This window comes from Dermacentor albipictus, chromosome 1, assembly GCF_038994185.2.
Source record: "Dermacentor albipictus isolate Rhodes 1998 colony chromosome 1, USDA_Dalb.pri_finalv2, whole genome shotgun sequence".
NCBI lineage: Eukaryota > Metazoa > Arthropoda > Arachnida > Ixodida > Ixodidae > Dermacentor > Dermacentor albipictus.
In genome coordinates, this window is record NC_091821.1 from 308,838,226 (window position 1) to 308,865,266 (window position 27,041).

Here is a 27,041-nt window from a genome sequence, read left to right on the forward strand (position 1 = left end):
TCACTGATGACACGTTTGTTCACGAGCGTGTGTGTTACGTGCGTGTTTGCTACAAGCGCGGGTCACTGCTGGCACGTTTCCTCTTTCGCTTTTCTGTACATAATTGGAATAGCCTATACGTCGTTGGAATGGTATCTGTAGTGACCCGACATAATGTAAGGATTAATCATGCGTACGCGTACCGAGAGCAAGCGCATCCTACTCGATAAAAAAAAGAAAAAAAAAGAACGTATGCTCGTGTTCGTACAGATTGCGTTCTTTCCAGTGTCTGCGCCTTGCACGAAGGGTCGACGACCGGCTTAAGATGATCTGTAAAACGACGCATCTGAGAAATCGATCCCGCCACGCCGAGAACTGCGCAACTTCCGAGTATTCGCGCACGTCGTGCCTCCGTTTCGTCACGCGAGCTCTGTCACGTGCGTGCGTGCCCACTCGCCTCACCGTCCGCGGTCGACGAACAACTCTCATTCCTCGATATTCTTGCAAATCGCAGTGTATATCCGGGAGCCACCGCCGAAACCCACGTGTTTCTAATATATTCGAATAACTAAAGACGCACGTCGCCCTCGTTATAAGATACCTTTCAACTGATTTGAATAAGCCGTGTTGCGTTTAAAATGAAAGTTAAAATATTCTGAACAGGTGGCTGAAGGCTTTTTATGTCAACTTTCTGAAAAGTTGACGAAATTTCGCCAGATAAATAAAATGATGCACTACAAATCCGCGATTTCCTAACGTTGTACGACAAAGACCTATGCAAGTCTGCAAGCTGCATCTACTGTAGCGCCTAAAGCGGGCAAGCCACCTATATTGAGTAGTTCTATTTAGTGCACACGAAATCATCGCTTTGTTTTCATAACTTCTGCTAATGTGCCATTCATAAGCTGTTTGTATAATATAGGGGCAAAAGCTATTATGTCACTTTTGTCCGTTTGAAATGAAGATATTTTACAGAATTGCGATATCTATATTCGTTATGATGTAGCTAGGCTAATGCATCAATTGTAAGTTTTCCTACTTTAGATAACTTTAAATCCCAAATTCATTCAATTGATTTAGACAGTCGCCCAGTAAGGGCGTTTCTGTGTCGTACACGTAGTATTTGAATAGCGGCTTGAGCTTAGCGGCTTTCTCTTCAAAACTCATAACCGTTTCAAGGCATTTGTTTCGCTAACCGTTGAACGCGCTCCCGATGCGATGGTTTCAAACATCTATAGGTATACAGGGTGCTCCTTCAGTAACGTATAAACCATGGGGTATAATTAATGCATCTAGCGCACAACACAAGACAAGGGTACAGTAAAAACCGACGAAGACTCTGTCCTTGTCTACATGTGCTGTGCGCTAGATGCAGTAACAGAACACCAGCATGCCAATACTTGAGTTATTTCAAGGTATAGTTAAACAATCCGCTGCCATATTTAGATCTAGAAAGATGGGATTCTTCCGCATTGTTGGTTATCATGGCGCTCAGCAAGCCATGCAGTGTTGGAAGCTGCTTGGTTGATGCTTATACGGAGCCAGGGATGACACTAGCCGTTTCTTTCGCCAGCCAGGTCTTGGGCAGCCAACGATCGCATCAACGGCACGCTCAGCACACCTCGGACCTGGTCGCTACTCTGCGCATTATTAAACCCTACGCAAACCACAATACACACTAGCAACAGAGTCCGCACTATCCTCCACAAATCAGGTCTCGATGACATGGCTTTCACACTTTACAGCAACGCTACATTGCTACAGGCACCCGCCCCACCTACACAGACTACACATAGACGCGACACATAGACGCCACTCCCCTAGACGCCGATATTACGGAAGCCGAGGTTAGGGCGGCCTTGCAGGGCATTAGGCGCAACACCGCACCTGGGGCTGATGGAATCAATACACACTCCTACGCAATCTAGATTATCTAGCCATTCACGACTTAACTGCATTCTACAATGACCACTGGAGGAATAGCACGCTTCCACAGGAATGGCGCCATGCGGACATCATGCTAATTCCTAAGCAAGGCAAGCCACTGTCCCTCCAGAATCTCCGACCTATATCCTTAACTTCATGTGTAGGTAAACTCTTCGAGTGCGTTGTACTTTCGCGGCTACAACCCTTTCTCGAAGACAGCCAATTCTTTCCGGATACACTCTTAGGCTACCGCCCTAACCTCTCTACGCAGGACGTTTTGCTGCCGCTTAAGGAGGACGTTTTGGATGGCCCCACTGCGGCACAGGCCAGAGCTATTCTGGTCCAGGACCTCAAGGGGGCCTTCGACAACGTCTCCCACGACCTAATTCTCGACAATCTGACTTCTTCCCAATGCGGCACACCTACCTATAACTACGTCAGAGCTTTCCTTTCGGACCGCACAGCCATCATTGGCATAGGAGAGCTCCGGTCAGACGTCATCACACCCACAGGTGTAGAAACATCCCAGGGATCGATCCTATCACCCACCCTCTTCAACGTGGCTACGGCTAAGCTTCCCCACTTACTAGACCAGATACCCACCATCCGGCACGCTCTCTATGCCGACGACGTTACGATTTGCGCAACCCAGGTATCCGACGGGGCCATCCAGGATGCTCTCCAGGAAGCTGTGCGTGCCATACAAAACTATGCAGCCATGGGAGGCCTTGCCTGTGCAGCCGAAAAGTCCGAATTGCTCCTCGTGCACAGGCGGCGCCGCAGAACCGACGAATCCCCTATTATCTCCCTGTTTTTACACGGCAGCCCCATCCCTCAGGTAGCTAGACTCCGTATCTTGGGCCTCCACATTCAGTTTGATGGCCAAGCCTCGCACACTACGCACCTTTTGGGTCAGCAGATAGCACACGTCGCACATATGATAAACCGCATTAGTAATCGTAGACGAGGCCTTCGCGACAAAGACGTCCTCCACATAGTACAGGCTCTGATAATCAGCCGGCTCATTTATCACCTCCCCTATCATAATCACACCCTCATTCAGACTCAAAAGATGACGCCTTTCTGCGGAAGGCAGTGAAAGCGGCTCTTTCGCTGCCTCCACATGCTTCCACACAACGGCTTCTTCAGCTTGGTATCCAGAACACCGTAGGCGAGCTTGCCGAGGCTCATCGCAACGGTCAGCTCCAACGTCTCAGACGCAGCCGTTAGGGCTACGCCATACTGTCTCGCCTTGGCTGCCCTGTCTCTGAGACACCCACATACGTCCCACAATATCCCCTCGCTCCTGCTCTACGCGCTAGCATACAAGTAACTCCGATTCCCCACAATATGCATCCCGAACGACACGCCGGCCGTAGACGGGCCCAAACTTAGGTCCTGGCACGCATTTTTGGAGACGGCACCACAATGACACCGGTTTTGTACACTGACGCGGCCCGCTACCCAGGGAGGCGGGCCATGTGTTTAGCTGTAACTGATAACACAGACGCGCTTAGGGTGTGTGCCACAGTTCTCACAACGCACAGCTGCTCAGCAGAGGAAGGAGCTATAGCCCTGGCCATCGTCCACGCCTCGATCCTTCCAGCACATAGCGCCCCCATCACCACAGTGACGGACACGCAGGCTGCCTGCCGGGCCTTCGCGCAAGGACTTGTGACTGCACACATACGTCGAATTCTCTCCTTTGTCCCCCCTCCCGCGTTACGCAGGGTGCGTATCGTCTGGACTCCTGGACACGCCTCTCTCCATGGTAATGAACGCGTTAATAAGCAGCCCGATGTCTGACTGGCCGGGCACCATCGGATGAGCTGTCCAACCCAGACGACGCCCCGCCAGAGCCCCTACACTACACCGAGACGCTCGAGTACTACCGACAAAGCCGCCATAACTATCCCCCTCCTCATGCTTTGCTATTTTAATAGGGCAGATTCCGCTGTCTGGCGGCAACTGCAGACCAATTCCTTTCCTTGTCTTCACATGCTACATATCTTTCTTCCCACCCTATACCCTTCCTATTGTCCCCACTGTGGGACCAAACCCACGGTGTACCATGCACTCCATATGGGAATGTCCAAACCCTTCGGGTGTTCCTCCTATACCAAACCGTATACCCTTTCCTCTTGGGAGTCTGCGCTGCTCAGCACAAACTGGCAGGAACAGCAACGACTTATCCAGGGGGCTCGCGAAGTCGCGCATGGCAATGGAGCCCTGGACTGAGGGTCCCACTCATCGAGGAAAATATCCTATTTGTTTTGCCAAATAAATGTTTATTATCTCTCTCGGTGTACTTCAACTTCATTTTCCATGACATTTGCGACGTTGTAAAAACGCAAGGGCAAGTGTGAGGGGTTGAAACGGCTCACTCAACGAGGCGCCTGCCCTTCAACTTATAGGACAAGCAATCGCTCGGGAGAGTGCAATGAATGAATGCAGGAAGGTGATGCACAACAAAAATTAGGCGGATTCCACGCACTGTCGGAATCAACGTAAGCGAAGCTTTCTGTGCTGATTGCGTTTATTGACGATAATTAGTGGTGCTATTGACGGTGTATGTTTAATTTAGTCAGCGTTTTCTAGTGCAATAAGAGAGTGGTGAGTTGATAGTGTTACCTTATACGTGCACCACTGCTGTTGGTCTGCGTGGTACACAGAACACACAGCGAGACGTGTTCGCTTGAGGCGTCGTTGTGCGTCATTGTTCATAATGTCTGAGAGGGGTGCATGGCACATCGCATCGTGGCAGAAGTGTCAAATTATAATTGAATTGTGTGCGTGCAAAAGCCACAAGCGCCGTAGTGGCAGACTACGCATTAATTTAGACCCCCTGGGTTCCGCGGTTGGGATCCAGCCCGTGGCCTCGAGTGCCATAGCCGCAAAGCTACCACGGTGGGCACAGAAGTGTTGAAATGACGTGCGATGCCTAGATCTTACGGTGCTATACGGTGTCGCCGAGACGCTACGGTGCTTTTATGCGGCTTTGAGTCTACTTGCCGTGCGTCATTTGTCCGCTTGACAAATTTCCATGGTGTTTATTTTTCAGAAATAGCAGAAGCGTACCGTGCCTCGAGCTTCAATTTACCCAGTTTGTCTACAACCGCTTTCGTGTCTAGCATCGAGTTTCATACAATAATCACTATAGGGAATTCTGGCGCTAGTGTCTACGGGAGCTGCAATGGGAGCCGTTGACCTAGCATGGGAGTAATGGGAAGTACATGGATTTCCCTATACTTCGTCATCGTGGCTTCAAACGGCTCCGTGACTTTGAAAGCTCGTCTCTTCGAACACAAGACCTCTAGCACAGAAGCCTGATATTGAAACCATTACACAACGGATGCATGCATCGATAAGCGATGTGAAACGCCCTTACCAATTTATGGCGGGCATGGCAGTAAGTACCTTGAGACGCTTGGCGCGTTTTGATTTGGCCATCTCGACAAGCTCAATCGTTGCAATTAATAGCAATTATTCGTGTTTGCAGCGTCTTGTGCACTTCGAAGGGTATAGATTGCTCTGAAATTTATGACAATGAAGGCATATAAAGCGTAATAAACAAAGCCACAAGAACGTCTATATCCACAAGCACGAAGATCATACAAATCCATGTACTTCCCACCATTCCCATGGTGGGTCAATGACTGCAGCGCCAGAGTTGCCTCTAGTATATTGCAGGAAATTCTATGGTGTCTAGCAGTAGCGTTTCCTCACCTTCTCACGTCGCCTTTTCCCTCTCCCGCTCTCCCCGCTATATGCGAGTCGCGAGCGAAGAGTGCCACGGCCGTTATACACTCGTTTCGTGGCGGTTCTGCCCACCCCCTGCCTGCTCTCCCATACCTCCTCGCCGGATGGCTTCCTTGCAGCTCATTGTCGCAAGTGCGGATGCGTTCCTCGCTTTGAAGATGCAGTTATTATCGGGAGAAGCAAATGCGAAATATGTGGTCTTATCATTGAAAGCGCTCGCATTGAAGAGTTTGGCGATGCTTGTGTCAGCAAATCGTCCCTGTTACTATCAACTATCAAAGAAGGAGTTGGAGTTCCCGCGCATGCGTTAAAGATAATAGTTTTTTGTCTAGTATGCAGGTGTGTTATACTATCATATGCTCTATTACATTGTTAGTAGACACGTTTATTGTGAAAAAAAGCAAGAGAAAAAGTGAGGGTATAAAAGTGGTGTCCGTCCCGGAAATAAATTGTTGTTGCAAGTTAGCGCCTGTGTGTGTGTTTTTCTTCTACGTCCTTGTGCTATTTTCACTACAGGGGAAAAACTGCAATATGTTACACCAACAAGCCCAAATATCTTCACTTGTGGACTTTATTCTTCTCTACCATTCTAATCACCTCCCCTCTGGACGGTTGCGCGTTGTGGAAAGGTAAACGCAAGAGTTTCTGCAGTGCTTTCGCACGGGGTCAGGGACAATTGCAGCCATCAAGAGAGGGCACCTTGGAGATGCGCAGGGAGCTCTAGAGGGCATTGTGCACATGTGCCACGCAGTACAAATGTCCAAACGAGCTTGTCGCGTGTCCTTTCTTCTCTGCCACACTCCTGCCAATTATGTGCGCGCTCTGAACCACCTCCCGACGCGGCGTGCACGACAGCAGCAGCAGTGGAAAAGTCGAAGGAAGAGGTAAAGGAAGCCTCGCTTTAGTAAAAAAATTCTTTCGAGCCCCAGCAAAACAGCCATTGTTAGTTTACTTTCTGCTACACGTCTTGCGTTTTGCGCCAGTGTATACAACTTATACGTAGGCCACCTGTCGTTTACCGCCACTCTCCGATACGCGGTTCCGCAGTTCCGTCACGGGGAACATGCTACGCGACATGCTACGCCTACGCGACATGCTACGCCTAAAGCAAGGGTGTCACCCGAATCCTTCCTACTGTTGTTGCTGCTGTTCCATAGCGGTCGCGACAACGTGGCACGACCAGGCGGCGGTCGTGCCACGCAGCATACCATGCAGCAGCGCTTCAAGCGCGCGAAGCTGTTCCCCTGCGATCCGATTTGATCGAGCCGTCGTGACCGTGGCGTTCTCTAAGCAAGCGTGACATGTGCCGCGGCGACAACGGCTGGCTTCGGAGGCGCTCCCACAAGCCGGCTTCAAATTTCTCGCCACCGTCCTGGCGTGTTCTCGCTGCCTCCCGCAAATCCCTCCCCGTCTCGGCCCTCTCGCTGTGTCGGGGCGCTTCACTCTGAGAACGGCAGCAGCAGCACACGCGGCTTCTTCTTTGAGGTCTGCACCTGGCTGTACGGCGTCGTGTGGAGCGAGAACGGCTGTGCACCAGTGTCAGCGTTTGCGTGCAGCGCTGAAACTGCGCGTAAGATTTCCAGACGGACAGTGCGAGACTGCAGTCGAGCAATATATACTTGTGCCGCTCCCGCATCAACGGCGCATTTTTGTGTACACTACGACGCTCACCACGTACTGAACTTTGCAAAAGATACGTGAACGCACTGTTAGAGTGCTCGTTTTCCGGAGGGAACAAGCGGCGCCTCGAAGCAACTCTTGCCGACACACCCGCGCTAAACCTCAAACTTGATTCCGAAGCGCAGCACTTGACGTTTATCCCGTCGAGCTCTGCGGTAGCTTCACTATTTGGTAAAGCGAAACATTTATGTGTCGGTAATAAAAGGTTCCAACCCAGAGGGAGTTTCATCTGTAGGATAAAGTGGGAAAAGCCAGATGACAGTATACGTTCTCACGCATGACTTACTGTTGCTTTAGCATTATGCGTTCAGGCTTTTCGTGCGCTGTGCACGTGAAGCTCTGTAGCGGTCTTGGCATGCGGCTTATGAAATTGGTGATGCGAACTAGAGCCAGTTTTCTCGTGGCTCATAATGCAAAAATGCGCGGAACGGAACCATCCCGCTCGCTCTTGAACTTCTTCGGAGATGCCTGTTTGCGTGTTGGCTGAGAACGCATGTGTGAGGCCTCTTTTACAGCCCATTCGTCTGCTTCCAAGCACAATATGCGGGGCTTGTGCACAGTCATTGTCTCAATCAAACAGGTTTCCTACCTTAAGCTGTGACTTTATAGAAAGAGCTCGCATTCTTCGGCGGAAACTCAGAAACACGATGGCTATATATAACATTTTCCTAGAAAGCTGCTTGTGCAGCTGCGCCATGCCTATGCTTAGGCGATTGGCGTTTTCTTTCAGTGCTACCCTAGAGCGCGCCATCGAAGCTGCTTTGAAAATATGCTGTAGCAGAAGAAAGAGCACGAAATGGCTTTGCTTAACGACACATTGTAGCGGCACTATTACAAAGAAGACACGTGTCGTGACGTGCCTCTTCTTTGTAATTGTGCTTTCGCGCTACGACGTGTCGTCTACTCGGTAAGATCGATGCGCCTTCTTCGGTCGACGAGGCTCGTTGCCGCTATATATCAACGAGCTTTTTGTCGAGTTTCGGTCAGTTACCAAACCATGCCTCAATTTACCTCGTCTGCGTCGTCATGTGCCGACCTCGTTTCCTTGTCACCTGTATCAGTGATCACATGATTAATACGATTCAAATTGAAGTCACAGGATACATCACCATAAGCGGGAGATCAGGAGGCAATAGTGGGAACCTTCGTCTCGGTAGGCAAATGCGCGGCTGTGTAGAGAGGAGGGGGTGAGAGAGAATTGGCTCCACGAGGGCTGCAAGAAGAGGACCTGAGCGCCGGCCGACAGGATATTTAATTTCGCCCAAGGAACGCCCGCTCTGATCGGGTCGACGGGGTGCCGCGCTCTCGTCACGCCGGGAGGGCCCGCCGAGCTACTCGTGTCAGCTAGCTGCCGGACAGAAGAAGAAAAAAAAAGCGAAAATGATAAAGATTGACGCGCATGCGCCGTCGGCTTCTTTGGTGGTGGCACCTCTTCTTCGTTTTTCTTCGTCGGCTGCGATCACTTCCCGATCCCAGCCCGCACGCGGTGACGTGCCGTCGCGCGGGGCAAATCGTGCACCAGAAAACGCTTCGAATAATGATGGCGCGCATGAGAAGGCGCGGTGAAGGCTCAGAGAACCCTGCGCATCTGTCCTCGCTTTTTGGTAGTGGGGAGAGCGCCACGAGGCACGGTTCGTGTACATTGGAAGCTATCGTCTTTCTATTTCTTTTTAGTTTGTTACTTAAGTACCGTAGCCAGCCGAGCAACATCATGCAGTAAAGCTTTCGTGCTCACAGCCTCCAGCTTGCATCCTAGTAAACGCAGAACAATTTGAATATTACGTATTAGCTTCCTTATTATTTGCTTTGAGTGATCAGGTGTATCTTTATGCAGGTCTTCGTGCAAATAAATTAGATCACTCAGCGGTGCTTAAACCATTGAACGGGCACCTGCGTTGTGGTTATAAACATCAGTGCCAGCGCGAAATAGCTCGGGGGGCTATTCTGTAAGAGTCCACCTGGTGGACTGTCCATTTCGGCCGCTGCTGATTAGCTAGGGCCTCTCGCCTCCTCATCCCTCGTACACCTGCATCCAATCAGAAGCGGCCGAAATCGACCGTCCACTAGGCGGACTCCTACAGAATAGCCCCCTGCTCATGCACGGTGCGTGAAGTCTGCGCACTTGAAGTTTGAGCGAGGCGGAGCACGTAGACAACCCCAGCGAATTAAAGCCTGCGTTGGCTCTTTTTCAGCTAGTTTGTACGTCGCACTGCTTTTATCCTTTTTCTCGCTGCTCGTACTTCCACAAAACAAAACTGCAAAGGAGCCCATATTTTAAAGCTTTCTGTATATTAAATACTCGTATATATTAGCTGCAAGAACGCCTAAATATAATATAGCTTCCTATTTATTCCTGAAAAAAAAAGCAAGCATTTATAGCTGCAGTACATTACTGCATACTCGCTTTCAGTGCTCAGTCAGCGCGCTGTAACTGTTAGTTGCTTTTTTTTTTAATCTGTCCGGACAGCCAATTCGTGTCTAATTTCACGAAACTATTTTCGCCGTAACGGAGGCCTTGCATACTTAATGAAGCAGAAAAGATTAGGCAGAAAATGCATCCCTTGTATGTTGTGCATGTAAGCGAAGCTTTCTTAGCTTCGGAGAACTGTGCATTTAAACACAACACGTGGTACGTGTTGCACCGTTCTCCAAACGGGAAGAGAGAGTGTTCTGCAGCCTCTTTCGTATGCCTCTGATGACGTCAGTTACCTCTTTAATTCACGTTCGTTAATTTTTCAGGGTACCTTTTTCTGCGAAACGCAGCAGCTCTAGATAATGCCGAAAGACCCCGTGCCGACGATTTCAGCAGAAGCAGCTCGCACGTAAGTATGCCTCATTTGAAAGACGGTTCGAAGCGACCACGCAGCGAGTGCTCGATGTGTGTAGCGACATGCACCTTTCGCCGATCACCGCCTGGCAAAGACGTTCGTGCACCTCCGATGCTGCGCCGTGCAGGGGAGTCGTGATCGGCTCCCATCCGCGGCCGGTGATTACGGCTCGCCGATCACTGCTTTCACGCGCCCAATGGCCGCGTCACGTGGGCAAGTGCGCGACGCCCTGCTTCGCGGCGACGGGTTCTCGCCGACAGCCAGGTCTCTCAGCAGCCTTGGAAGCACACGCGGTGGTCGGTCGTGAACTCCCCGAGACGATCGTCGGTGGGTGAGCCCTTCTCTAGGACAGTCGTTATATGCGCGCGTTCGATGACTTCGCCCGTCCGAGCCCTCGTTTTTCTGACTCTCCCTGGCACGTACACGAGACGTCCCCTACGACGCTTCGAGGACTGACTGCGATCTGCAGTGAATCCTCGCATAGGTGTGTCCTAAAGGCAGTGGTTCTGACAAACACTTGGTCGTCACGCATTTCCTGGTTCGCCCATAGCTCATTCTGGAACCCCCCTCTTGAGCAAGTCTTTGTTGTTGTTGATGTTGTTGTTTCTGATGCAGAAGGCTGCATATAAAAACAGACGTGTCAGAAAAAAATACATAACAATCCAAATCGCGTTACATCTGCGTTATCATGAAAACGAATTAGATGCTTATGCGTCGCTCGCTGTCTATACGAACGTTGGTAAATGCAGTGCTGTGCGTACAAAGAATGGGGAAAAAATTTACTCGCCATTTCGGCCCTGCAAAAGTGGGTGTTCAGCGAAGCTGTTTAAAACCATGACTACGACCACCACTACAACAATGGTTGTAACGATAATTTAGAGTAATTGTAGCAATGCGAGTAATGATAATTTTGACAGCACGCCGCTGCCCATAGCGGTGCTGCAACAACATTGAAACCGGTTGCTAGACTGTTTCTTTCATGCACGAAAGGCGTCGCTCCCCACGTCGCAATCTGCCGTCGCCGCGGCAGTTTGAGCAACATTCGCCGGGAAACGTGTGCGGGAGAGCGCCACGTGCGTTGCGCTGTCGTCAAGAGCGTCTTCTCATCAATTATGTGGTTCGGATGCTTGTTTTGAGCTTGTTCCTTATTGAAGCGTGTGCTGTTCTGCCTGAGTGCTTAAAGCCTTACGGGTGTACGAGCTCCAGGCCTGCACTGCCACCGGGATCGGCCCCCGTCTTTTGCTAACGGACACGAAAAATGCCGACCACCGAGAGGCTAACAGCTTCGCTGTAAAATGTTGTTGATGCTAGAGGCCGCATTCTCACTGAAGCTTCGACAAGTTACTCGAACAAGAGAGAGGCGAGAGAGGGCGCGCGCCGAAACACTTTCTCAGACCTCGACACAAGGCGAGCATGGTTAGAGGGGAGAGCCTTAGCGCGCGCCAACGGATGAGTCACCAACCTCCTCGAAGACGTTCCGTGGCCGCGGCCGAAAACGTGAGAAATGTTGAGAAGATTCCCAGGCTTTGTTCATGCCATGGGAGCACGACTCCCTCAGAAAGTTCGAGAAACGTCGCGGAGGCGATAATAGTGCCGTGCTGGAACCAGGGTATCAGACCGCGCCGGTGAAGAGATGTGACGCCTAGACCGATCGTCTGCAGAAGAAGATTCTCCGGCAAGCTAGCCGACGAGTTCCTCGGGCGTCTGCATTTCCGGAAGTCCCTTCTTCGACATTTGCTTCAAGTTAAGTCGAAGACGTCTGGCTCAAGACCAGCACTTGTTAATACCAGTGGACATTTGGTACTCCTATTCATTCTGTACTGAACATGTCGCAAATATGCAGCCTTAGAACAGAGATGATGATGTCATAGAGGTAATGAGTGAAATCGCAACGAGGGCTGGCTTCAGAGGCAGCAATTGAAGTGGGAGGCAAGGCACCAAGACAACCAGTAGGCAAGCTCACTGAAATAACAAAGGATCTGATAAAGAAAAGACAAAGAATGAAAGTGTCCAACTTACGAGTTAAGATAGAACTCGCGGAACTGTCAAAACTGATCGACAAGGCGAAAATGAGTGACATTCGAAATTATAACGTGAGAAAGACTGAAGAAGCCATAAAAAAAATGGACGCAGCCTGAAATTAGTGAGAAGGAAACTTGGCATAGGACAAACCAAAATGCACAAACCAAATAAACAGGGTATTATCATCAGCAATCTCGAAGTCATAGTAAAAGCAGTAGAATAATTATATACTGACCTATACAGTACCCATAGGACTCAGGAGAACTCCATTCGAAACAGTGATGAACAGCATGCAAAAACTCCTCCAATAACTAGCGATGAGGTCAGAAGGGCCTTGCAAGACATGAAACGGGGAAAAGCAGCAGGAGAAGATGGAAGAATAGTAGCTTTATTCAAAGATGAAGGAGACGTAATGCTTGGAAAGCTGGCGGCTCCCTATAGGAAGTGTCTATCGACTGCAAAGGCCCCAGGAAACTGGAAGAATGCAAACATTATACTAATCCACAAAAAGGGAGACGTTAAAGAATTGAAAGAATATAGGCACATTAGGTTACTCCCAGTATCATATAAGATATTCACCAAAATGATCTCTAATAGAATAAAGGCAACACTGGACTTTAGTCAACAAGGGAACTGGCAGATTTCAGGAAGGGATACTCTAGAATAGATCACATCCATGTAATTAATCAGGTAATCGAGAAATTCGTAGATTACAATAAGCTTTTCTGTATAGCTTTCATAGATTATGAAAAGGCATTTCATTTAGTAGAGATACCAGCAGTCATAGAGGCATTGCGTAATCAAGGAGTACAGACCGCTTACGTAAATACCCTAGAAAATACCTATAGATTCCACAGCCACCTTAATTCTACACAAGTAGAAAGATACCTATAAAAAAAGGGGCCAGACAAGGAGACACAATCTCTCCAATTCTATTCACTGCGTGCTTAGAAGAAGTATTCAAGCTATTAAACTGGGAAGGCTTATGAGTGAAGATCGACGGCGAATACCTCAACAACCTTCGGTTTGCCGATGACATTGTTCTATTCAACAACAATGCAGACGAGTTACAACAAATGATTCAGGGCCCTAACAGGGAGAGTGTAAGAGTGGGATTGAAGATTAATATGCAGAAGACAAAGATAATGATAAATAACCTGACAAGGGAACAAGAATTCAAGATCGCAAGTCAGCCTTTAGAGTCTGTGGAGGAGTATGTTTACGTAGGGCAATTAATCACAGGGAACCCTGGTCATGAGAAGGAAATTCATAGAAGAATAAAAATGGGTTAAATCGCATACGGCAGACATTGTCAGCTCCTGACTGGAAGCTTACCGTTATCACTGAAAAGGAAGTTATATAATCGGTGCATTTTTCCGGTGCTTACATATGGGGCAGAGACTTGGATAATAACAAAGAAGCTTGAGAACAAGTTAAGGGCTGCTCAAAGAGCGATGGAACGAACATTGCTAGGCATAACGTAAAGAGACAGAAAGAGAGCGGTTTGGATCAGAGAGCAAACGGGTATAGACGATATTCTAATTGACATCAGAAGAAAAAAATGGAGCTGGGCAGGTCATGTACTGCGCAGTTTAGATAACCGTTGGACCATTGGGGTTACAGAATGGGTACCAAGAGAAGGGAATTAAGCGCAGTAGAGGACGGCAGAAGACTAGGTGGTGCGACGAAATTAGGAAATTTGCGGGTGCTAGTTCTAACCGGTTGGCGCAGGACAGGTGTAATTGGAGATCGCAGGCAGAGGCCTTCGCCCTGCAGTGGGATAAATTAGGCTGCTGCTGCTGGTGATGATGATGTTGTTGTTTATGATGATGACGACGACGATGATGACGAATGTGTCGAACTCTTATTGCCTGTCGTTAATTATTTTCCAGAGTTTTGTTAATACCCATTCGAATTGCATTGGAATGTGTCTGTAGTGTGCGCATATTCATGTAACCGCCTTATTTGAAGAATATATTTCGTTGAGTTTTGACAACTCTGGGCTCTGAACTCGATCTTTTGACCACAACCGGCGTTCGCTGGCGCACCAGAAGGCTCTTATTAATTGTCCGTGCTTTCGTGGGGTTATTTTGGGAATCTCATAAGTCGGCTTTGGAATATTGCCCGTCGTTGGCGCCTCGTTTACGGGGTGTTTGACAATAGCCGATAATACTTTTTGTCCCTATCTTGTGCCTTTCTTCCTCCGTGTTTGATCGCTGGGCTAATGTCGGAGAAATGCGATGAATGTTTTGTTTTGTCTTCATTTTCGTTGGTTCTTGAGCCAAGGTTCGGGCCCTAAAAAAAGTTGGATTATTTAACCATTTTGTCCGTGTTTCCGTTTTTTCACATTCACTGCACTGTGACAACATGTAAACAGATAACTATACCGTAAGGAAGTGTACAACGATATGAGTATATAGATTAGCTTACCGCAGTAGCAAAAGACAAGTGAATGTCGAAATTGTATAAAAAAATGTCTGTGGCTTAGCTGGATGCGAAGCATACTAGCCTTTATTTTAACGCGACAGCGTTAAGGAGCTCGTGTCGCAGAAAAGCCGGTGTCGTCGGCGTCGGCTCAGGCGTGCGTCGCTTGCTCAGGCGCACATTTCGTTGTCGCGCCGAACGCTGCGTTGCTCGACGCTCACCGCGTCCGATGCGGGGCGCGTAGTCGCTGCACCGTAGCCCATTGTCTTACACCCCTTGGCGGGTCGACGGGAACGCTGTCGCGTTCCACTCTTGAAGGCGAAGCTTAAGCGTCCGCTTTGCAGCTGTTATGACTTCATATGGTAGCTACGCGGCCGCGCGCGGCGCAGCAAGGAAGAGCGTGGTTGTGCGGCTAGTATGCTTCGCATAATATGCGTGTATTTCCTTTGCGGCTCTTTTGTTTTATATTTCTTTCTTCTTCCTTCACCAGTGTTACTCATTGCCGTGTTCGTGCAGCTCCGACGATGTCCGGGCGTCCCTGGATTTCTTGGACCAAGTGATCGCCGAGTACAACGGCAATGCCGCGGAGAACACCGCGGTGATGCCCGCTCCTGCCGAGGAGGACGCCACCGTCGCCAAGGGGTGAGCTTTGAGCGGGGCTGCCGCGCGGCAACGGGGGCGTCTCGCACAACCGGTGTGACGACGACGCTGTCCCGCACTTTGTGTTCGTGTGGTGGATGCCTTCCGTTCTTTTCTCTTGTAAGTTTGTTGCGGCGGAGAGATTGAGGCAGAGATCACCTTGGGCTACATTCCACGTGCTTATGTTCTACGGAAAGAAATGAATAATAATAATAATAATAATAATAATAATAATAATAATTGAAATATGATTATCAAAATAACCATGACCAAGACATCGATACCGTGATGTGGAGTTCACTCTTTAATAGAGCGCGATTTATTCCTAAAGCTTAAACCAACTTCGCCACTAAACAACTTCCTTCAGAAAACAGCTGTCCACGACGAACTTGAAGCCGCGGGAAACGCGAAACGCCCTTGCTGTGCGTGCCACGCGTGCACTCTGGGTGGCAATACTCTCTTTCGGCCCGGGCACCACTTTCGAGTGTGCGATGAACGGCCGAGCCAGCGGGCACAACGCCCGCCGATGGAATCACACCCGGGGCCGGACGCTACAGCAAGCGCACGCAAGAGGCATTCTCGAGTCTTGCATGAAAACGGTACCTCATGCTGTGCTTGGAAATGAATATGTGCAATCAGCGCCTGTACCAGTACCAACTTAGGTTGATTAGGTTTAGAGGATAACGCAGAACGTTTAGATAACGTTTAGAGATAGCGTAGGTGGGCGGATGAGATTAAGAAGTTTGCAGGGACGACATGGCCACAATTAGTACATGACCGGGGTTGTTGGAGAAGTATGAGAGAGGCCTTTGCCCTGCAGTGGGCGTAACCACGCTGATGATGATAACGTAGAAAATTCACGCAACGAGCGATGGAGCGGAAAATGATAGGTGTAACAGACCGGACTAGACATGAAACAAATAATGAGCGATTGCATGCCTCTTGAGATTGACAGGGAGATGCGAAGCTGGGCGCGTAACGCAAAGGGACGGAGAAGGCGGCCGACGGCGGGAGCCAGCGGTGTTGCACTGAAGTGACGCTGTGCGCTCCAGCCAGCAGACAGGGTCAACCACAACCTAAGGGCACGAAAGCGAAAGCAAACGATGAGGATGGGACAAGCGCGCGCGGGTAGTGCACATGCTTATCGGTGAACTGTGCGCGTTCGTGCTCAGTTTCGGCTGTGCCCGAGCACGTGTGTCATTGCCGTTTTTCAGCGGACCGGACGACCGCCCTGCTCCTGCTGCCTCCGACGAGAGACCCGACGTGCCGCCGCCGCACGAGCGCTTCTCCGTCAACCTGGTCATCGTGAACGACGTCGTTAAGGTTAGTGGCGCGGCGATGGGTTGCGTATACGTTGGCGTGCGTCGAAGAAACGGCATTCCAGAACGATCGAGGCAAATTGTCCGCGCGTGCGGTTGCTTCACTCCGCGAGACGCGCTTGGGCTGCGCCATATCAAGCGTGGAGTCTATCGCGGTAATCCACTCGCTGCGCGAACAGCGTGAATTGTGCGCGTTGCTCCTGTGATTAGTGTGTCTCCTTCTCCCTCTTCTTTGTTTCCCCGCTTTCTTTCTTGACATTTTAGTATTACTTGGCGAGGAGCTCTGTCAGTCAGCCCGACTCAAGAACGAAGTGAAATTATGAAAGGAAGAAAGCTGGCCGAACGTTTATAGCCAAAGAATAAAATTATTATTAATATTATTACTGATACGAAAACGCACGTACAATGCACAGAGAGGGAAATGGGGAAGAAGCAGGCTGGCGACTGCCACCGAGAGGGGCACAAAGCCTGCCTATTCATTAGGAATTGAGGGGATATAAAAGAAGTTGACGAAGAAAGGAAGCAAAGGAACAGCTGAAAGAAAGAAACAGCAGCATGACAGGCTACAAAGACTAAAGTAAAGCAGCGAGAAAGAATAGAGCGCGCAAGTATGGAGAAAAATAAAAAGAAAAAAAGCGCAGGTCGCAGTATTACAAAATAAGGTAAAAATATAGAAACAAAATGAGAAAAAAAAAAGAAATCTCGTCCCTCACACAATTGGGAAGCCAGATCTTGTAGGAAAGCAAGCCGGGTGCGATACAAGCCGGTCGAGAAGCACAAGCACTCGGACACAGGCAACGATCGAGGGTCGTACACTGCAGGCCAAGTATAGGCCCTTAGGTATAGCAACGTGCTCTGCGTTAGGAAAGCAGGACATTTCTCGTGGTTCCCGCGTCACGCTTGAACGCCTTATATTTGATTAAAGGTCAACTCTTCTGAAGCATTCATACAGAAGGAAATGACAGATTTTCATTACTCAAGTAATATTGCGCAACAAAAAACGACGCGGATGTAAGAGAAGAAGACACACCAAGCGTCTTCTTCTCTTACGTCCATGTCATTTTTTGTTACGCAATATTATTTGAGTAATCGTTTACCAACTTGCCCGGAATGATGCTCTCATAAAGGTTTTCGTTGCGGGACTTTCATTAGGCGGTTAAACCGTTCGATATAACCCATTAAAGTTCTCAAGCCAGCCGTTATTTCGGCCCGTAAGATCCGTAGGTTCCCGAATAACATGGTTTACCAGCAGGCCCAGCGACGCAGTGTGTATACTTAAATTTAAGACAGAAATTTAACACAGCTTGCCAATTACACGTGTGCCATTAAGACTATTGTGTAAAATGAGAAACTCCGCACTGAATAGCGAATATTGTAAGAAGGTGGGTATGTCAGGTAAGAATTATTTGCTAGATTTACCGATGGCAGTATTAAGCCTTTAGTAGAAGTGATGTCAGGAAAAAGAATGTCCGCTGGCACAAGTAAGCCTGAGTAAATCAAGGGCCATAAATCAAATTTTACGTGTACGAGGTTGAAGTTATTGAGTTTCATTCAATTCATTTGTTGCGCAAAGGCCACTGAGTTCGCCACTTGGAAAACATCTTGAAGCAATGTATGACAGGGCGTCACAGCTCACTACACACTCGTGCGCACGCATTTATTTCACCGGCAGTCAGCAACTTGCTGATTGTGACGCCATTACACCTGGGGCCGAACTCACAAAGCTGTTCGTGAGTGAGTGCTCTTTGCCATTGGCTATGTCCGGCATCAGAATGGTCTGGCATTTGCTCTTGTGAACAGTTCTAGCGTAAGAGCCTTGTGGTGTATACTCCTGATTGTGCGAATATGCTTACCGTGAGCTGGTGATTCTGAGTCCCCGAGAAGATACATCGAGTGAGTCTGAATATCCGAGTCCTATAGCGAGTCCGTGATTTCATGAGTCTCAAGGAGCCAGAGCCAATCATTCTGTGAGTACGAGTGAAAATACGTGAGTCTGAGTCCAAGTGAATCTGGCAGGGACTTATTTCTGATGAATATTAGTGCGCCGTAAGATAAATATAAAGAACAGAAATTTGGGCTAATTGATATCGACTCATAGTAGTTTCTCAGCCGCCAAGCAGATAACAAGAAATGAGGACGGACAATGGTGGTGCTCGTAACTGAAATACTTTATTAAAACGACGCAAATAAATAGCTTCGATAACCGCTCACCCAATAGTCAAGCAGGCACAGAAAATATTACAAAGATTGAAAAAAGTGCACACAGCAGCGCTTTTCACCTGCCTTCCAAGAGATCTATCTCCTGTAGCGCACATTACCACTGAAGAGAAACTCGTACAATCATCTGAGTTTTTTAAGATATGGTACGCTTCCATAACTTCTCGAGCAGCATTGGCGCTGAAACAGCCTATAGCTATGATGTGCAACAGCAAGCAGCCGCAGTTCACGCAGTGATCAGCCAAGTGCTTGATGAGCCGAGCCACGATTACGAGACGGACAGCACGCTACGGGAGATTGGACGAGCACGGCTCACAAACCGTTGAAGCGGAAAGAAGAAACGAAGAAGCCGTAGGAACAAGGATATTAAACAAGCACGTAAACGCACATATAGGGATCACCTAGTGAGATCGCACGAAGAAGCAGTGCTGCCCGGATGAAACGAGTACCTCGAGAAGAAAAGAGTAAACTAATGCCAGAAAAAAAAAATAAACGCGTAGGTGAACGTTGAGTGCGTGACATTCGCAGACGAGCTACAAAGACGCGCCGAAAGGCACCAGCTAAAAATGCGCGAACCATCATACTGTATGAAGGTCTGCGTTGCTGCATGTAAGAAGGGTTTATTGGCGATAAATTCGGCAAAACAGGAACAGTAGTTTCAGCTCAAGCATATCCAACAGCCGGAGGAGCCGCAGAGTACAAAAGTTACAGTATAAAACTCCAACTGGGAAAAATCCGAAGAAAGTGTCCCTGATAATTACGGAAGAAGTAGACGCGGTGAAATCCCAACGGAGCTGATCAAGCCCAAGGAGCAAGACGCAGCTGACAAGCAGCGTCGAGCAAGTCATTAAAACAAAATAAAAATTAGGTTTTGGGCTATTACTTGGCAAAATTGCGATTTGATTATGAGGCACGCCGCAGTGGGGGACTCCGAATTAGTTTTGGCCACCGGGCAACTTGTTTACCCAATGCACGATACACACGGACGTTCTTGTATTTCGCCCCCAATGAGCGTCCGGGATTTTATCCCGCGCCCCGCTCGGTCTTGGCAGCGCTACGTCAAAGCCACTGCGCCACCACGGCGGTTTAAGTCAAGCAATGAGAATTCTAATTGGGTGGCGACAAAGCAGGATGAATCTAATCTACTAGATAGCCAAACCAGATACGGGTCGTGTTAGACAAATTACAGCAGCGTCGACAATATACCAGCTGTCCGAACTGTCAACAAGAATGAAAGTTAACGCAGTACTTTACGGGAGCAGCAATCACTTACGGTGAGGGCATGTTAGTCGTAAGCGTGTTTGCGATGGCAATTGTACGCACCCTCTAAGCGCTCTCGCGCCGTCCGGGCTGCCGTCAGCTTCCGACCTTGTCAGGCGCGACGGCCTGGCCTACAACGCGCGTAGAGTGCACAGCCATGGCGTCTCGGCGTACTAGAGTTTCCGTACTAGAGTTTCCGGCGTACTACAGTTTCCGAGCAAAGTTACGTGGAGGAAACGCGGGTTCTATAGTGTCTGCAGGGATGCCGTGCATGCCAGCGTGGTAATGATTTGCCACGGCAGTACGCGGCAGTACATCGATTTGCCTAAATTGCGTCCTTCTGACTTGAAACGACTCTGTGACTTTGCAATACGATCATTTTCGAGAATCCACATCGTTATTAGGGCATCGATTCACAATGATTACGCATTGCGCAGACTCTATATTTGCATTGATATGTTTGGAAAATAATGCGCGCTCGGAAATTTAGAAAAGTAAAGCGTTATAAATAACGTGACAAGAAAACTTGAAATCCGCAGGATCGAGCATTAGACAATTCCATGTGCTAACCATCATTACCATGCATGCACTCATGGCAGATGAACGATCGTAGCGCCAGAGCTCACTCCAGTTATTTTTGCATGAAACTCTGCGGACCGGAGTACGCAGGCGTTCGCACCTGGCGTGCTCCAGGCGAGGCGTGCTGACGAGACCGGTGCTGCTGCTGGTGCGCGGACGTGTTGTCACGTGGGAGTTCCTTTCGTTTTTCTTTTTGACAGGCGTCCTTTTTCACCGAAAGAAAGCACCACACACGACCTAGGTTTCCTTAAACACCGTCATCGGTCATTTTTAGACACCCTCCACAACTTTTGCATTGATATCTTATCCACAACATAGGTGAATGAAGAAGTAAATATTTAAGCTTAAATAAGTAGCTATATTGCAAAAAAGAAAACGGAAATGATCATTGCCGTCAACATCATCGATCGCCATTCGCGTAAAGTCCTCGGTTATATTGTAATTATATGCGACACTTAGTTAGGACAGCGGATGCTTGTCACTGCTATAAACTTAAGGAGAAAATAAAGAAAAAAGGGATGTTAATCAGAAAAGCAGTTTCAATTGGGCGCGCTAACGCACACCGACGCGGTGGACCGAGAGCTGTGCGGTACCTCTTGAAACTTCGTTGATCTGCATTGCTATTTTGGCTGAGGATCGGATGGTTTCAGGTGTCTCACTAGCCTTGCTTTAGTCCCTGGTTTATTAGGATTCCTTGCGTCAGCCGTCTTGGGCTGATGTCGACCAATTCACCACAACCCTTTGTTGAAAGAACAGCTTATCACCCAACCGTCATACATATCATCTCGCTCTGACCATAGTTTCAAAGTTGGTGTGCCGTCTTCACGTACTAAACTTTGCAGTAATGCATTCATCCCTAGCACAAGCAAAGATTGGAACCACCTTTCCGCCACCGTTGCAGCCATCCTGGATACCGACACTTTCAAAACCAGCATTCATGAAACGCCACGTTGAATCTGTCTTTGTATATTGCACAAATATTTTGTTATGTTCACCCACTCCTTTCTGTAATGCCTTCGGGCCCTGAAAGTATCTTAAATAAATAAATAAATAAATAAATAAATAAATAAATAAATAAATAAATAAATAAATTCTCCTCGCCAGCATCCCTGACAGCTAAAGAATTGCCCGTAGATTTATTTTTTTCGCAGTGGCATCAGCACCATTCCTGTTGCGCTTGTGTCTACCAATGGAGGTTCCATCAGGCTTACCAACCCACAAGCGGTCCAGAAGGAACTTAAGACCATGTCCAACCACTTCCAGAGTATCACTGACGTGCGAGCGTTCGGACGGGGAAGTATAGTGTGTCGGTCACCTGATCAGACCTGTGTTGCACTTCATTCACTTCAAAATTCAAATGCACTTCATTCGCTTCCAACCCAGTGAGTGCTTTTATCCCGCCTCACCTTGCGTGCACCAAGGTTCTTATACGGGGCGTAGACTCCCGCTTAAGTCCAACTGAAACCCTGGACAAGCTCTCCGCAGCAGGCGTCATTGCTATTTACCGTTGCAATCGGCTTGCAAATAATGAGAGGATTCCGAGTGAATCTGTAATTGCAACGTTTGTGGGCACATCGTGTCCGCCAGAAATGAGATAGTGACCTCTTGTGTTTTGTGTAGAACCACTCGCTTCACGTCCAATCCAATGTCAGAATTGTTGGAGATCCGGGCACAGCGCAGGAAGATGTAAGTCGAGCTTGATTTGCCGAACCTGCGGAGATGGTCATCCTTCAAGTGAATCCTCTACACAACCTCAAAATGGGGGAAGACACCCACCAGACTATTCGAACTACTCAGCTCACGCCCAAGAAATACAAATTCATGGAATAATCGACCGCCGTCGCTACTCCCGAAGAGGTGCACTTGCAGTTATTAAAGACAGGGCCTTCGTATACTTTGGTGTTACAGCGCGCAACACTCCAAGCATGGATCTTAATCTCTCGGAAGCAATTGACTCTGCTGTGGAAAAAGCAATGGTTAAAGCTATGTATAAATTGATATACAGCCTATCAGATTGCTTAGCGCAAACAATTTCCATTCATTTGATACAAATAATGCAGGCCTCTAAGATATCGATGCAGTCCTCATTATCTTTCACGCCATTCACGGAGCAATCCAGGCAGCCTTCGCAACCAGGCAGAGGCTAACCGCCTTCTTCGTTCATTGCAGAAATGCGCGTTTGAGGAGCGGAATCCGAAGCTGCTACCGTCACTGCTGGTGGAACCTACACGTGTCCACGGATCGTCCCCCTCCCTCCGTTCTCTACTGGCAAGCCGCACCTGCGCACTACTGTCCGATATCAACGGCGTCCCCTATATAACCGCTGCACGACGGTCCCCACATCATTCACGGAGCAATCCAGGCAGCCTTCGCAACCAGGCAGAGGCTAACCGCCTTCTTCGTTCATTGCAGAAATGCGCGTTTGAGGAGCGGAATCCGAAGCTGCTACCGTCACTGCTGGTGGAACCTACACGTGTCCACGGATCGTCCCCCTCCCTCCGTTCTCTACTGGCAAGCCGCACCTGCGCACTACTGTCCGATATCAACGGCGTCCCCTATATAACCGCTGCACGACGGTCCCCACATCATTCACGGAGCAATCCAGGCAGCCTTCGCAACCAGGCAGAGGCTAACCGCCTTCTTCGTTCATTGCAGGTGTGTATCCTGTATCTTTGATTACATCGATCTTAGGCTACTGGATTGCTCCGTTCGTGTTTGTGTCCAGCATGGGTGATAAGCCTCCTTCAACCATAAAAGAACTTGTAAAGGCTATGACTGACTTGAGTGCACAGTTTAACTCTAAGCAAAGTGAACTAAAGCAAGATATAAAGCATGTGATTGAATCTGAAATGGAATCTGTCAAAACTTCAATGGGCTTTATCAATGAAAAGTTCGAAGAATTTAGAACAGAGATCTCTGAGCTCAAAAAGACCCTGTCTGACGTGAAAAACGTAAACCTGGAAATGAAAAAAGAAAACAACCGACTCACAAATGAAGTGAAAACTCTCAGGCACGAATTGACTGAACTGCAGCAGTACAGTAGAAGAAATAACCTTGAAATCAAAGGCATCCCTCCAGCACCCACTGAAAATCTGATTTTAGTGATGACATCGATCTGTCATCTCTTGAGCACCAAGTTCGATGAATCCGATGTTGAAGCTATCCATCGTGTGCCCTCAAAAAACAAGGATGAACCCAACATCATTGTTAAGTTTGCTTCCAGGAAAGTGAGAGACAGCATTCTGAAAACAGCGAAAAAGCAACGGCTGAACACTACACTTCTGAGCTTTGACGATCACGAAAATCCCGTGTTCATCAACGAACATTTGTGCCCGGCAAACAAAATTTTGCTAGGTAAAGCACGGAAAGCCAAAAAGGAAAAACAGTGGAAACACGCATGGGTATCAGATGGCAAGATCCTGATGCGCAAGACAGATACCTCGCATGTTCTACATATAACCTGTGACGCTGATCTTGCTCAGGTAGTCTAGAAACATGGCCTTTTCCGTCGAGGAAATCAGTGCTAAGTGGCACGAGAGCGAAAACCTTTCCATTTTTCATTGCAATGTCCGCAGTATAAATAAAAATTTAGACCAACTCACTGTACATTTATCGCAACATTCTTTCCAGTATGATCTTATCGCTGTAACTGAAACCTGGCTTAAGAAAGGAGAAATACCGTACATACCGGATTACACAACGCTATCTTTACCAAGAGATAGCACCGCACGAGGGGGTGGCGTTGCTCTTTTTATAAAAAACGGCATAGATTATCAACAGCTCTCGGATTCCTCTCTGAGCTCTAATACCACAGAAGCACTTTTTATTCGCCTTAAGACAGACGTCGTAATAGGCGTGGTATATCGTCCGCCAAACACGTGCACAAGTCAGTTCATATCTGATATGGAGTCCATTCTGGTTCCTCTGATGTCTTTTAATAATCAGTTAGCAATAGTTGGTGATTTCAATATCGACTTATCAAAGGATGACTGTCCAGATTATATTTTCTTACTGGAATCGTTCAACCTCAAGAATGTTATCAATGTGCCCACTAGAATTACACATCAGTCTGCAACAATTATTGATCACATCTTATGTAACCGTGATATGGATGCCTGCGCTGGTGTTTGTAACCAAAACATTGCTGATCACTGTTCAACTTTTCTGTTTCTGCCACGGTCGGGTATCGATTGTATTTGCCCTACCCATACCAATGTATTTTCACGGGTGGACTACGCGCATGTCAGGCGTTTGCTCGAATCTATTCATTTCGAAAATCTGTGTCACAGTGACGTTCACACAGAATTTGCTAACTTCGTATCTGCTGTTTCCGATGCAATTACTAAGTCAACACTGACGTTTTCTCGGCGCAACTACAAACATGCCATATGTCCTTGGATTACTGAGGAAATACTCACAGTATTGAAAAAGAAGGATTCATACTATAATAAGCTCAAAAACAACAGAACAAATGCTTATTACTTGAAACAGTTTAAGCATTACAGAAACAAATCCGTGGCGCTGATGAGAAAATCAAAGAAATTGTATTATACTAATTTGGTTAATCGTCAAGGAAATGACACAAAGCAAGTATGGAAGATTGTAGGAGAAGTTACGGGAACAGCTAAAAGAAAACAGATTGTTCCTGTCAACTTGTCAATAGAGACTGCAGACCAGTTTAATCAGTTCTTCACAACATACGGTCAGAACAGTGCGCAACCTACTCCCTTAGCTTCAGTGACATCCTACATACCTCGATGTATTAATAATGAATTCAGTTTCTCGAACATTACTAGCGATGAAGTTGCAAGTGTTGTTGCGAACATGCCCACGAATAAAGCGGCCGGGCCAGACGGCATAATGGCTAAGGTAATCAAGGACAACATTGATTTGTTTTGTGTTCCTTTGTGCAGAATATTCAATCGTGCGATACACTCTAGCTTATACCCCGATACTTTAAATGTTGCAAAAGTTGTTCCGATATTTAAAACTGGTGACCCTAACAACCCGTCTAGTTACAGGCCAATATCTGTACTGAGTGTCGTCAATACCATTTTTGAAAAATTAATTGCTTTCCAACTGAAAACCTTTCTTGATGTTAATCATATTATTTGTCCTCAGCAACACGGATTTGTTTCTAGCAGGTCCACGTCCACGGCTGTAGTTACTCTATCACAGCTTATCCTATCTGCTCTTCATAACCATAATGTTGCTGTAAGCGTATTTATAGACATCAAAAAAGCTTTCGACACAGTTTCACACTCCATTCTTTTAATGAAACTGGAAGCATATGGTGTGCGTAGCGGGGCCCTTGAATTCTTTAAAAGTTATCTTTCTTCACGACAGCAGCAAGTTGTCCTCAAACAGTTCAAGTCTGCATACCAAACTGTTACGTGTGGTGTACCCCAGGGGTCAGTTCTGGGACCGCTTTTATTTTCGCTCTTTATTAATGACCTCCCCAATGCAATACAGTGTTCTCAAATTTTGATGTATGCGGATGACACTGCACTTATCTTTACTGGCAACTCACTTGAATCAATAGAAAATCCTATTAACAATGAACTCCAACGTATCTCGACCTGGTTTCGTAATAATCATCTAACTTTACACACTGAAAAAACTAAATATGTTATTTTTCGTTCAAAACAAAAGTGTATTGAATTAAGTGATTTTTCTATATGTGTTGACAACAATGTTATTGATAGTGTGTCTTCTTTTAAATATTTAGGGGTCATGTTCGACTGCCACTTGTCTTGGAAGGAACAGGTGCACAGTGTGTGTAAAAAGGTTGCGTACGGTTGTTTTACCTTGTCTAAGGCACGGCGGCACTTTCCACCTGCTATTCTTAGATCACTGTATTTTTCATTATGTCACAGTCATCTCAGTTATTGCAGTGAATCATGGGGAATCACATACAAAACGTATTTAACACCATTGCTAAGACTACAAAAACGTGCCTTGAAAACCATGGGATTACCTTCTTCGAATAGTTCTAACAATAACATTTTTGACGCAATGCAAATAATGTCATTCACAACCTTACGCGATTACAAAATAGCTCTTATGGTTAATAATATTATAAATACCAACTACCCCTTACCTCTTGGTGCATTCAGTATTCCCGTCCGCAACACTAGACAAGCCAGCAATGGCAATTTTAACCTTCCTATTTGCCATAATGCGTACGGAGAAAGACGAATAGAATTTACAGGAGCGAAAATTTGGAACTCGTTGCCAATTGAAGTAAAGCAAGCTAGGAATTTCAAACTGACATGCAAGAAACATTTTTTGGGAATGGAAGCAAGGCTACAAAGTTAGTTTTTCTTCAATGTGTTTGTGATTGCTGTCCTATATGTTATTTTGTATTGGACCGCTTACTAGCCTCATTGGCTATCGGTCCAAATATCTG

At 47.5% G+C, this 27,041-nt stretch overlaps 1 protein-coding gene across 2 annotated transcripts in view; it reads left to right on the forward strand.

The window, feature by feature from the left end:
• LOC135907032 (uncharacterized) overlaps positions 1-27,041 on the forward strand; it is a 96,684-nt gene that overhangs the window by 53,825 nt on the left and 15,818 nt on the right. Inside the window, exons 2-3 of one of the 2 annotated variants that reach the window (XM_065438703.2) lie at positions 15,135-15,260; positions 16,430-16,580. In XM_065438703.2, coding sequence (XP_065294775.1) covers positions 15,135-15,260; positions 16,430-16,580 — 277 coding nt within the window. The remainder of the gene's footprint in view (positions 1-15,134; positions 15,261-16,429; positions 16,581-27,041) is intronic. The other variant, XM_065438704.2, reaches the window with a different exon arrangement.